Raw genomic sequence first — 13,867 nt, 5'->3', positions numbered from 1 at the left:
CTATGAGGAGGGTTGGGCTGAGAGAGAGAGAGAGAGAGAGAGAGAGAGAGAGTGATTGGCCCAAAATCACCCAGTCATCTTTCATGCCTAAGGCAGGACTAGAACTCTCCATCTCCTAGTGATTGGCCCAAAGACACCCTATTGGCTTTCATACCTAAGGCAGGACTAGAACTCTCCATCTCCTGGTGATTGGCCCAAAGTCACCTTATCAGTTTTCATACCTAAAGCAGGACTAGAACTCTCCATCTCCTAGTGATTGGCCCAAAGACACCCTATTGGCTTTCATACCTAAGGCAGGACTAGAACTCACCGTCTCCTGGTGATTGGCCCAAAGTCACGTGACTTTCATGCCCAAGGCAGGACTAGAACTCTCCATCTCCTAGTGATTGGCCCAAAGACATCCTATTGGCTTTCATATCTAAGGCAGGACTAGAACTCTCCATCTCCTGGTGATTGGCCCAAAATCACCTTATCGGTTTTCATACCTAAGGCAGGACTAGAACTCACCATTTCCTGGTGATTGGCCCAAAGTCACGTAGTTGACTTTCATGCCCAAGCAGGACTAGAACTCACTGTCTCCTGGTGATTGGCCCAAAGTCACCCAGCCGGTTTTCATGCCTAAATCAGAACTAGAAACAGTCCCCTGCTTGCTTGCTTGCTTGCTTGCTTGCTTGCTTGCTTCCTTCCTTCCTTCCTTCCTTCCTTCCTTCCTTCCTTCCTTCCTTCCTTCCTTCCTTCCTTCCTTCCTTCCTTCCTTCCTGTTAGAATACAGTATTGCAGGCTAATTCTGCCAACTGGCGGCAGTTTGATTCTGACCGGCTCAAGGTTGGACTCAGCTTTCCATCCTTCCGAGGTGGGTAAAATGAGGACCCAGGTTGTTGGGGGACAAGATGCTGACTCTGTAAACCATTTAGAGAGAGCTGTCAAGCACTATGAAGCGGTATATACATCTTCAGTGCTATTGCTATTGCTGCATTTGTGTATTGTTGGAGTGTGGTTGCTGTGTCCAGCTCTTCCTCTGATTTAAATTCTTGGGCACCCTCACCATTCCCCCCCCCCATTTTTAAAGAGTGAAATGATCTGTTATCACCATTAATCAAGCAGGCCATCTGGAATCCCAGCAAGAACTGCCATCTGGTATTTTGTTCCCTCTGCCAGGAGTTGACAAAAGAATATTGTTGGCAAGTGGAGAAGAAAACAAACACAAAAGCAAAAATTCCCTTCCCCAAGATCCTTTTCAATTCTGACAGCCAGAGTCTCTGGAGAAGCTGGCTTCACTGGAAATTGTGCAATTGTACCATTGGAAAAAAATTATTTCCTTTTAGAGGAATGAGAAAAGCTCTTTTGAAAGATCTTACGGACCTATTGGAAAATTACGGTACAAGCTAATCGTGATATACATTTATATAAAGATGCAGTCTTTCATTTTTCAAATTATTCCATGTTTTCTCTTAGAAATTATTAGAAATATACAAGTTGGATTGAAAGTAATAACTTATGACTAATGCTATTAGTCTTATTTGTATTAGAATATAATAAGAGTAATAATAAGAGAAAACATGGAATAATTGAATAAGGATAGATTGCAACTTTATATAAAGATGTATTATTATTAGAAATATATAAGTTGGATTGAAAGTAATAACTATGACTAATGCTATTAGTTTTATTTGTATTAGAATCTATGACGCCCAGGCGTCACACAATGATAACATTTGTAAAAAAAAATAAACTTTTTTTTTAAAAAAAAAATTACAGTAGAAGTAGAGAGGCTGCTTGGGAAGGTGTGAGCGACTTGGGGCCTTCTGCACTTTGGGCTACAGGTAGTTCTCGACTTAGGACTGCAATTGAGTCCCGACGTTTCCGTGGCTAAGCAAGACAGTGGCGAAGTGAGCTTTGCCGCCATTGTACCACCTTTTTCTTGCCACCGTTGTTAAGTGAATCGCTGCGCTTGTTAAGTTAGCAACACGGTTCTTAAGTGAATCTGGCTTCCCCGTGCACTTTGCTTGTCGGAAGGTCGCAAAAAGGAGATTATGTGACTCTAGGACACTAAATACGAATCCGTTGCCAAGTGTCTGAATTTTGATCGCGCGAACACGTGGATGCTGCAACAGTCGTGTAAGAGTGAAAAAACCGGGCATGTCACTTTTTCGGTGGTGTTGTAATTTCGAACGGTCGGTGGCCGTAAATCGAGGATTACCTGTACCTTTGTATTATGCAAACGCAGATAGCCTTGGTCTGTTGGGAAGCCCCTAGAAATCCTAAAATTCTTATTTTACTTGGAAGCTTGGCCAAGAAACATGTCTGGTTAAGATACGCTGGAAGCAGAATTGAATTTGGTTCGATTTAATCTTCGTTTGATCGATCAGGAATGCCTTATTATACAGGGCGTTCTCGACTTGCAGCCATTCATTTAGTGACCATTCCAAGCAACAACGGTGTTGGGGAAAAAAAGTGACTTACAGCCCATCCTTGCACTTACGACCATCAGAGCATTCCCCGTGGTCATGTGATCCAAATTCAGTCCCTTGGCATCCAGCCACAAACTGACAACCTTTGCAGCATCCCAGGGCCATGTGAAGAAGCCGGTTTCACTTAAGGAACCTCGTGATTTGCTTAACGGCGGCAGTGTCTCGCTTAACAATCGAAGAGGTTGTAAAAAAAAAAAAATCGAGCACGAATCGCCGAACTAACCGCCTTGCTTAGGAAAGGAAATTTTGGTCCCCATTGTTCGGTCGTAAGGCAGAGGGTGCCTCTGTTTGATTCTTTTCTGCATTGTGACATTTTAGCAAATTTCTAAGCCTTCTAACACACACACCCCTTTTGCAGGGGTCTACGAAAAAAGCAGAGAACAGATGATCAAGAAAACCTGTGAGGCAGTGATTCTGGGCACCTTGCATCCCCGTTCGTCTATTACAGTTGTTCTCCAGGTGATTACAGATGCTGGATCTGTATCCTTTTTAGGAAAAAGAAAAGGTATTTTGAAGGGGGGCAGGAAATGGAAGGGGAGGGGGAGAGTTGAGGGAACTTTGTGCTGCTCTGTGTTACACACACACACGCCATCCCAAAACCAAAATGTTCTGACCAGAGATGGGTTTAAGCAGGTTCTGGACCAGTTCTGCAGAACCGGTAGCGGAAACTGACTAGTTTGGAGAACCGGTAGTAAAAATTCTGACTGGCCCGGTCCCCATCTATTCTCTGCCTCCCGAGTCCCAGCTGATCGGGAGGAAATGGGGATTTTGCAGTAGCCTTCCCCTGCCACGCCCACCAAGCCATGCCACGCCCACCAAGCCACACCCACAGAACCGGTAGTAAAAAAAAATTGAAACCCACCACTGTCCTGAACAGACTAGAATTATTAGCACCGCCGCATCGGATCAAATCAAACCTTGCGAGAAATGAATTTACATTTCACCTGTCCTTTTCTTCAGCCTTTCTCAGCTGTGTGTGTGTGTGGAGGGGGGGGAACTACAGTGCCCATCACCCCCAGCCAGCCCTGGGATATATTGGCCTAGAGAAGGGACTTCTTGTCTGATTTCCAAGGCACGCTGTGATTTGAATCAATTAGAAGGAAGAAACAGCCAAACTAACCCGGAGCTCCTGATCTAACAGCCATTTTAAAAAAATAGAATAGAATAGAATAGAATAGAATAGAATAGAATAGAATAGAATAGAATAGAATAGAATAGAATTTATTGGCCAAGTGTGATTGGACACACAAAGAATTTGTCTTGGTGCATATGGCAATAAAGAGACTTTTATTTATTTATTTATTTATTTATTTATTTATTTATTTTGTCACAACAATATATGTAACTATCATACAGAAAGGTTATATAGTATATAAAGGTATAAGCATATTTATATATACCTTTATATACTATATAACCTTATACTATACTATATATATGTTTTCTGAGGTTTTTGCGGGTGTTTGCATGTAGGTCCTTGGCTATTCGGGTTCTCTCCCGTGTAAAATTGGAAGTGTCTTGGCGACGTTTCGACGAAGTCTCATTCGTCATCTTCAGGCTTCAGCTTCGTGCTTCTGGGAGCAATATATATATATAGGAAGAATATATATAGAATATATATATAGGAAGAAGAAAAGAAAAACAATAGGACAGGAACGCTAGGCACATTTGTGAGCTTATGCACGCCCCTTATGGTCCTCTTAGGAATGGGGTGAGGTCAATAGTAGAAAGTTTTTGGTTAAAGCTTTTAGTGTGGGGTGAGAGAACATGGCTAGCTTGCTTGCCCTGTCTCTAACCCCGTTTCACCTCTGCCAGGCTCCTGCTGTCATGACGGCTTGTGAGAGTCAGGTTAGGCTCCCCTCCTTTATTTTTTTATCTCCCCCCTCCCCACACTGTGGTTGAGGATTTCCTTCCTCTTCTCTCTTCTACATCCAAAGGTTTCTGGGCTGCAACAGACCCCTCGCATCCTGGACATAAACTGTTTCAACTCCTAGCCTCAAAACGGCGCTATACAGCTGTGATGGCAGGGTGCCAGAGGTGGCACGCAAAACCCACTTTGTGGACACGCGTGCCGTCGCCAGCTGCTCTTCTGGTATTTTGGAGCACCGGGCAGCTGGTCTTTGCAAGTGCTGGAGCGCCGGAAAATGGCCTGGAAAACAGCAAAAAACCAGGCCATTTTTGGACCATTTTCAGATCATTTTTCAAACCATATTTTTTGCCCTGAAAATGGCCTGAAAACATCCCAAAAAACAGCCTGAGAACGCCCCCCAAAAACAGGCACACACAAGCTGACCAGCTGGTCTTTGGGTTTCTGGTGCTCTGGCGCGTGCAAAGACCAGCTGGCTGATGCACAGCCAGCTGCAGGTTGCGGATGCTCCAGCACACGCATATGCACACCTGTACACACCTGCACAGTGTTCCGATTTGGGCACTCGATACTAAAAAGGTTCACCATCATTGCTAAAGAGCAGGGGTCTCCAACCTTGGTCCCTTTAAGACTTGTGGACTTCAACTCCCAGAGTCCCTCAGCCAGCAAAGCTTGGAGGTCATCTAGTCCAGGGGTCTCCAACCTTGGTCCCTTTAAGACTTGTGGACTTCAACTCCCAGAGTTCCTCAGCCAGCTTTGCTGGCTGAGGGACTCTGGGAGTTGAAGTCCACAAGTCTTAAAGGGACCAAGGTTGGAGACCCCTGCTATAGAGCACTGCACACCATAACAACTAGACACAAGGACAGTTTTTCCCCGAACGCCATCACCCTGCTAAACAACTAATTCCCACAACACTGTCAAATAATTTACTAAGACTGCATTACTATTCTTCTTCTCGTCTTACTAGTACCTATCTCTTCCCACTCACGACTATAACCATGTTACTTGTATCTTTCAATGTATATTGTTTTTACTTGTTTCCTAGTACAATTTGGTAGCTTATTAGTTAGTAACCTTGACTATCATTGAGTGTTGTGTCTTTTTATTCTTGATGAATGTATTTTACTCTCCTTATGTACACTGAGAGCATATGCACCAAAGACAAATTCCTTGTGTGTCCAATCACACTTGGCCAATAAAGAATTCTATTCTATTCTATTCTATTCTATTCTATTCTATTCTATTCTATTCTATTCTATTCTATTCTATTCTATTCTATTCATATTGTTTTTATTTGTTTCCTAGTACGATTTGATAGCTTATTAATAACCTTGACTATCACTAAGTGTTGTATCTTTTTATTCTTGATGAATGTATTTTATTCTCCTTATGTACACTGAGAGCATACGCACCTAAGACAAATTCCTTGAGTGTCCAATCATACTTGGCCAATAAAGAAATCTAGTCTAGTCTAGTCTAGTCTAGTCTTTCCTTATTCTGTTCTGTTCTGTTCTGTTCTGTTCTGTTCTGTTCTGTTCTATTCTATTCTATTCATATTCATATTGTTTTTATTTGTTTCCTAGTACGATTTGATAGCTTATTAGTAACCTTGACTATCACTGAGTGTTGTGTCTTTTTATTCTTGATGAATGTATTTTACTCTCCTTATGTACACTGAGAGCATACGCACCAAGGACAAATGCCTTGTGTGTCCAGTCACGCTTGGCCAAGAAAGAATTCTATTCTGTTTTAACAGAGATGAAATAATTGGGCAAAGCAGAGGGCAGCAGAGGGCAGTAGCGGTCTTAAAAACCAGGAACTCTTTTTTTTTTAAACTCTGCCAGTCAGTCCCCTGGTAGCTACAGTACTTATCTGCAGCCCGCAGAGGGCAATGAAGCATTGGCAGAGAGCAGGAGGCTGGCAACCCTTTTGCATGTTAAACGGACAGCCTGGTGAGCGACTGGCATTGCAGGGCTCTTGCTGTCACCCCTCCCCAATTCCCCCCCCCCTTCCACGCTCTCGCTTTCTCCCCTCGAAAGCAGATGAAGCTGGAAGGAAAAATTGTCAGGAGAGAAGAGAAATTCCTTATATATATATATATATATATATATATATTATTTATTTGTCACAACATTATATACAGGAACATGTATTGAAAGGAAACAATAGGACAGGAACGGTAGGCACTTTTGTGCACTTATGCACGCCCCTTATAGTCCTCTTAGGAATGGGGTGAGGTCAATGGTAGACAGTTTTTGGTTAAAGCTTTTAGGAGTTGGAGAGGAGACCACTGAGTCAGGTAGTGAATTCCAAGCATTAACAACTCTGTTACTGAAGTCATATTTTCTACAATCGAGATTGAAGCGGTTGACATTAAGTTATACATCCCAGGGATGGGAAAATGGATAGATAGTAAGGAGAATGGGTTGCCCCGAGATCAAAATATTAAAATCCTTCCTGTAGGATAGCTAGCTTTCTCCATTTTGGAATCCGAACTGGGAATTCCTCGACGTACGACCAAAATTGACCACCAGAATTTCCGTTGCTATGCAAGTCAGTTGTTCAGTCAGTCACACCGGGGCTTTTTGTCACCGTTGTTAAGGGAATTGTGCATTCATTAAGTGAGTCGTGTGGCCATTGAGTGAATCATGTGGCCATTAACTGAATCATGTGGCTGTTAAGTGAATCGTGTGGCCGTTAAGTGAATCGTGTGGCCATTAAATGAATCGTGTGGTTGTTAAGTGAATCATATGGTCATTAAGTAAATCATGTGACTGTTAAGTGAATCATGTGATACTTAAATGAATCATATGGTTCTTAACTGAATCATATGGCCATTAAGTAAATTGTGTGGATGTTAAGTGAATCGTGTGGCCATTAAGTGAATTGTGCGGCCGTTAAGTGAATCATATGGTTGTTAAGTGAATCATATGGTCATTAAGTGAATTGTGTGTCTGTTAAGTGAATTATGTCGTCATTAAGTGAATCATGTGGCCGTTAAGTGAATCATGTGAGAGTTAAGTAAATCATATGGTTGTTAAGTGAATCATATGGTCATTAAGTGAACCACGTGGCCATTTAAATGAATCATGTGGTCATTAAGTGGATGGCTTCCCACCAAGGACTTTGTTTTGATGGGAGCCAGCTGGGAAGGATGCAAAAGACAATCCCACGGCCCCAGGAGGCTGCAGCTGTTACTTAATAAACTTGCCGGTTGCCAAGCAACCCAAATTTTGATCCTGCATCTGTGCAAATGCGTGACGGTTTGCCAGGGTGAGAACCAGGACATAAGTCCCTCTTATCAGTGGCCACTAAATGGACAGTCATAATTTGAAGATCTGCCTGTATATAGAGAACATTGTTATTAAAACCTCAGTAAGCTCAAACTGCCCAAGGAGCTGCTGATCCAATTCTACAGAGGAATTATTGAGTCTGTCATTTGCACCTCTATAACTGTCTGGTTCGGTTCTGCAACCCAACAAGAAAGACACAGACTTCAGAGGATAATTAGAACTGCAGAAAAAATAATGGCTACCAACCTGCCTTCCATTGAGGACCTGTATACTGCACGAATCAAGAAGAGGGCCGTGAAAATATTTGCAGATCCCTCGCATCCAGGACATAAACTGTTTCAACTCCTACCCTCCAAACGACGCTATAGAGCACTGCACACCAGAACAACTAGACACAAGAACAGTTTTTTCCCGAAGGCCATCACTCTGCTAAACAAATAATTCCATCAACACTGTCAAACTATTTACTGAATCTGCACTACTATTAATCTTCTCATAGTTCCCATCACCAATCTCTTTCCACTTATGGCTGGATGACTGTAACTTTGTTGCTGGCAATCCTTATGATTTATATTGATATATTGACCATCAATTGTGTTGTAAATGTTGTACCTTGATGAACGTATCTTTTCTTTTATGTACACTGAGAGCATCTGCACCAAGACAAATTCCTTGTGTGTCCAATCACACTTGGCCAAAAAAAAATTCTATTCTATTCTATTCTATTCTATTCTATTCTATTCTATTCTATTCTATTCTATTGCCACCCGATTTCCCGGCGAATTTGGGCAACTGGGAATTGCAGCTCTGGCCCTTTTTATCCCCTTCCCCTTCCTTGTCTGCACCTGTTGGATGGTTCTTGTTTTCCTTGAATCCAAATCTCCGCCCGTAAAGCTGCTTTCCAGCTGTTTGAACGCCGCCTGCGTGGGACTGATGGACGCAGGGCTGCCCATGAGTTCCTTGTTCTGCGGAGTGACCTGCGCCTTGGACGCCGATGGGAACATCCTCCTGGATCCCACCGCGAAGCAAGAAAAGGTGGGAATAATCCTAGCTCGTTCCGGGCTGGGTAAACGCTGGTGGCAGGGAGTACCAAAGGCCCCCACGGAGGACTGGGAAGGAGCAGGCAGGAAGACAACATGTGCAAAGATTTGGTAAAAATTCTGCTCTTATCGCTAACGGAACAGCCATTGTTTCTCCGCTTCTGCCCCTTTAAGAGGAGCGGACTTCAACTCCCAGAATTCCCCAGCCAGCAATGCTGGCTGGGGAATTCTGGGAGTTGAAGTCCGCTCCTCTTAAAGGGGCAGAAGCGGAGAAACATTCACCCCCAAAGGACTGACACACTGTTGTGCCTCGTCCACTTTCCCCGCAGCCGGGGCCTTCTTATCTGAACGCTGAGGAATGTCCTAGCATGCCTCCCGGCCCCAGCCCTGGCTCCATGCCCAGACAGGCTGAGGAAGAAGAAGCGCCCCCAGCCCCCAGCCCTGGCTCCATGCCCAGGCAAACGGAGCAACTAGACCCCTCCCCCTCCCCCACAGCATGTGAGCCTGAGGAAGGTCAATTACCAACAGCTGCAGACTGGAGTGACCCTCGCGTCAGAAGACTTGATAGACGGAGGCAACAGAAGGAAGGGAGGGGCAGGCCTGGATAAGTGCTGAGTCATGGAGCCACACCCCATGGCCTATATAAAGGATCTGCTTTCTGGCATTCTCTGAGTCAGGCAAAGTCTAAACATATCTTGCTGAAGTCACTTTCTGGTCTCCTGCCTGCCCTGAGGACTTTGCTAGGACTTTGGCAGAGCTGCAGAGGCACGCCTGATTCGGATTTCCCTGACCCGGCTGTCAGCGGAGGAGTGGGACACGACACACACCTGGATTCATAGCCCCATCAGCCCCCTCCTGAAGGATAGCAGTCTAATCCCAGGCCGGCTGGGGAGGATAGGAATTGTAGTCCAACCCTATGGCAACGGAGGCCGACTCTGATCTCCAGCCCTGCGGGAGGCATTCAGTAGACAAACGTGGGCCTTCCGGGGGCCAGATTCGAGGTGGTGTGGTTGCCAGGGAGGGAAGCTTTGACTTTGGGGCACTTGGCCCGTAAATCTTTCGTCTGGTCACAACGCCAAGTCCAGTCAAAGGGCTGCAGCTGGTCATTTGCTTCTTCGGACTTGGCAGCTCTTCCTTCTGAATGGTTTTGCTGGGTTTTAAGCAGTGACTGGATTCTCTCCATCGCTCGACTCCCTCTCTGTGCCTGTTCTGCCCCCCTTCGCCTCCGTCCGAGCGATGGCTTAATTAGCCGGAACTATCAGCTCTGGCAGCAAACTAGCGAGCGTCTGCCAAGTGTCTCTGTTATCTCCCTCGACGCCGATGAGTCACCCAGGAACAAACAGTACTTCAGCTCTTAGTTAAGCAGTTGATTTGCCTGCTACGAAGAGGCACAGCAGCTCTTGCTGCCTTTTATATCCTGTGGGGTGTGGCTCCATGACTCAGCACTTCCTAGGCCTGCCCCACCCCTGCTTCTGTTGTTCCCGCCTCTCCTGCCTACGAAACCTAGGGTCCAGCCAGGCCTGATTGCCATCAGCCGGGTCTGGAGGCGTGGCCTGGGGGGGGGAAAGAGTCAGGAGACGGAGGCCTTGTTATCTCTTCCACCTGGCCTGCCTCTGGCTCCTGGAGCTGAGCCAGGGAAGCCGGTGCTCCCGAGGTAAGTCCTGACGGCCCTTCCCCCTCACTTTCCAAGTCACTTTCTGGCAGGAGGCCCGGCTCGGGGGGGCGCAGACACAACACTATCTCTTCCTCCCTCCCTTGTCTTTCTCTCTCTTTCCCTCTGTCTCCGTCTCCCTTTCTCCCTCTCTCTCCCTCTCCCTGTTTCTCCCTCCCTTTTTCTCTCTCCTTTCTCTCCCTTTCTCTATCTCTCTCCCTCTTTTTCTCCCTCTCCTCTCTTCCCCTGTCTCCCTCCCTTTCCCCCTGTCCTTCATTCTCTCTCTCCCTCTCTCTACTCTACCTAACCCTAATGATGTTAGCTGCATTTTTCACGGTTCCCAGCTTTTCTGAGAATTAGGGGTGATGTTGTAGCAGGCCAGGGGTGGGAGGTCCGGTTCCAATTGTTATCGAAATTAATTCTTTCTTCGGCCTCAGTGAGTACAACGTTCTCTCTTTCTGCAGGACGCCCCTGCGGTGTTGACCTTCGCCATCGACAGCGTTGAGAAGAAACTCCTGCTCTCCACCATGAAGGGGACATGTTCCGAAGAACAGGTGAGGGGTATGACCTGTCCGAATCTGGAGTTGAACCCCTGTTTGTCTGGGGGCGGGGGGGTGGGTGGGTGTTGAGCGCTTTTGTTTTCAACGTCTGTTTTGTCTCTTGCAAATTTATCATCAGCGTCGCTCAAGATTAGCCCTGCGAGGTGGTCCAATCAAGGACACTTAGGTCAGGGGACGGCAACCTTAAAAACTCAAAAGCCCCCCATTCAATTCTGGAGATGACCGGAAGTCCGGTTCCCACCCCCACGCCCCCCCCCCCCCCCACCATAGAGTCTCCTCCTAGCGCAGCGTCCTTTTCCCTCTACCTATCCTAACCGGAAGCCCTATCAATTGTGGAGCCGACTGGCGACAAGGAGCCGCAGCAGAAGGATGAAAGAGCCACATGCGGCTCCAGAGCCGCAGGTTGCTGACCCCTGACTTAGTGTTTGTTTTGTTTTTTAATTTATTTGCATTTATATCCCGCCCTTCTCCGAAGACTCAGGGCGGCTTACACTATGTCAAGCAATAGTCTTCATCCGTTTGTATATTATATACAAAGTCAACTTGTATTGCCACCCCAACAATCTGGGTCCTCATTTTACCTACCTTATAAAGGATGGAAGGCTGAGTCAACCTTGGGCCTGGTGGGACTTGAACCTGCAGTAATTGCAAGCAGCTGCTGTTAATAACAGACTGTCTTACCAGTCTGAGCCACCAGAGCCCCTTTGTATTAGGTGTATTAGGTGTATTGGTGCTGTTAGCAGAAACGTGAAAATCTAGATGTATAGGTAATGCTCCACTTTATAACAGTTCACTTATAGTGACCATTTGAAGTTACAACAGCATTGAAAAAAAAGTAACTTATGACCATTTTTCATTCTTATGACCATCGCAGCATCCCCAGGTTACGTGATTTACATTCGGATGCGTGACAGCTGACTCACATTTATGAGTCCCTTGGGAGATAGGGCGGTATATAAATATGATTAAATAAATAAATAAATAAATAAATAAATGACGGTGGCAGTGTCCCGGGCTCACGGGACCCCCTTTTGCGACCTTTCAGACAAGCCCAAAATTTCTGTTGCTGAGCGAGACATTCGTTCAGCGAGTTTTGCCCCATTTTTACGACCTTTCTCGCCACGGTTGTTAAAGTGAATCACGGCCGTTGTTAAGTTAGTCACCCAGCTTAAGTGAATCCGGCTTCCCCAATTGAATTGGCTGGTCAGAAGGTCACAAAAGGGGAAATCACACTGCCACCGTCGTAACTGTGAGTCGGTTGCCCCAGCGCCTGAATTTTGATCTGTGCGACCACGGGTGGCATTGCAACGGTCGTAAGGGTTAAAAAACGGCCGTGGGTCACTTTTTTGACTGCTGTTGTCACAGAGAAAACACAGCCCTTCAATTGCTCAGGGATTCAGAGCTGGGAAACCGTGTAAAATCAAAGCGAGGAAAATCTCAAGGCCAATTTTTTTTTAAAAAAACGAGCAAGTTCAATTGAACCCACAAGGCCCCGAGACGTGTCGTAATTTTTTTTTTTTTTAATGGAGGATTTAAATGAAATCTGGGTTTTTGTACACCAGGGGGATCGTGAATGGATTTCCCTCCGTAATCCTTTCCGCTGGGTGTGTTTTTCAAGGATTGGCGACCGCGTAGAACAGGCGTGTCCGAGCGTGGCAACTTTTAAGACTTGTGGACTTCAATTCCCAGAATTCCTCAGCCAGCAAAGCTTTGCTGGCTGAGGAATTCTGGGAGTTGAAGTCCACAAGCTGGCTGAGGAATTCTGGGAGTTGAAGTCCACAACTCTTAAAAGTTGCCAAGTTTGGATACCCCTGGCGTAGAAGCTGCTTCCCATGAAGAAGCAGGCCGAAATAATTTCAATAGAATAGAATAGAATAGAATAGAATTTTTATTGGCCAAGTGTGATTGGACACAAAGGAATTTGTCTTGGTGCATATGCTCTCAGTGTACATAAAAGAAAAGATACGTTCATCAAGGTACAACATTTACAACACAATTGATGGTCAATATATCAATATAAATCATAAGGATTGCCAGCAACAAGTTATAGTCATACAGTCATAAATGGAAAGAGATTGGTGATGGGAACGATGAGAAGGTTAATAGTAGTGCAGACATAGTAACTAGTTTGACAGTGTTGAGGGAATTATTTGTTTAGCAGAGTGATGGCCTTCGGGAAAAAACTGTTCTTGTGTCTAGTTGTTCTGGTGTGCAGTGCTCTATAGCGTCGTTTTGAGGGTAGGAGTTGAAACAGTTTATGTCCAGGATGCGAGGGGTCTGTAAATATTTTCACGGCCCTCTTCTTGATTCGTGCAGTATAATATATAATATTAATAATAATAAATCAGTGCCTGGCACAAGGAGGTGTGTGGTTACTGTGGATATCGGACACGCTGACAACGCTGGGTTGCTTGACAAAGCAGTTTGTGCTTTCTCTTCCTGCCCAAGCGTGGGCTCCTTCCTCCGACAACGCGTGTCCCCCCTCCCGCCCTCCGACCGTGTGTTTTTCTGGCAAGCGTCTCCGCTCGCTGGCAACCACCTTAATTGGGGGTGTCCATCCGAATCGCCTGAAGTACCTGCGCCGCCCCATCCATCAGCTCATGATTGCCTCTTCGGGGACCGATCCACCAATCTGGTTATGCGTGTCAGGGATATCTATAGGGCACGGTTGAAAAACATATCAAGAGCACCTAAAAGTCGGGCGAAGTTTCAACCTGCGCTGTTTTGAGGCCGTCTTGACCTCAGCCTAATTCTCCAACGCCCCCCCCCCGCCCCCCCGAAGGCAGGGCAAGAAGCAACAGATCGAAACTTAATAATATAATAATAATATCAGAGTTGGAAGGGACCTTGGAGGTCTTCTAGCCAGGCAGGAAACCCTACACCATTTCAGACAAATGGCTATCCAACATTTTCTTAAAAATTTCCAGTGTTGGAGCATTTACAACTTCTGCAGGCAAGTTGTTCCACTGATTAATTGTTCTAACT

General features: G+C 45.6%; 1 protein-coding gene across 2 annotated transcripts in view; it reads left to right on the top strand.

Moving 5' to 3' along the window:
• EXOSC5 (exosome component 5) overlaps nucleotides 1-13,867 on the top strand; it is a 28,618-nt gene that overhangs the window by 2,061 nt on the left and 12,690 nt on the right. For both annotated transcript variants that reach the window (XR_009156611.1, XM_058195991.1), the window contains exons 3-5: nucleotides 2,830-2,951; nucleotides 8,526-8,666; nucleotides 10,787-10,876. Coding sequence is in view for 1 of the 2 variants with exons in the window: in XM_058195991.1 (XP_058051974.1) it covers nucleotides 2,830-2,951; nucleotides 8,526-8,666; nucleotides 10,787-10,876 (353 nt within the window). In the remaining variant the exon portion in view is untranslated. The remainder of the gene's footprint in view (nucleotides 1-2,829; nucleotides 2,952-8,525; nucleotides 8,667-10,786; nucleotides 10,877-13,867) is intronic.

Source organism: Ahaetulla prasina, chromosome 10 (genome assembly GCF_028640845.1).
Source record: "Ahaetulla prasina isolate Xishuangbanna chromosome 10, ASM2864084v1, whole genome shotgun sequence".
In the NCBI taxonomy this organism is placed as follows: domain Eukaryota; kingdom Metazoa; phylum Chordata; class Lepidosauria; order Squamata; family Colubridae; genus Ahaetulla; species Ahaetulla prasina.
Note: the sequence above shows the minus strand (reverse complement) of the source record. Positions and strands in the feature narration are given on the sequence as shown.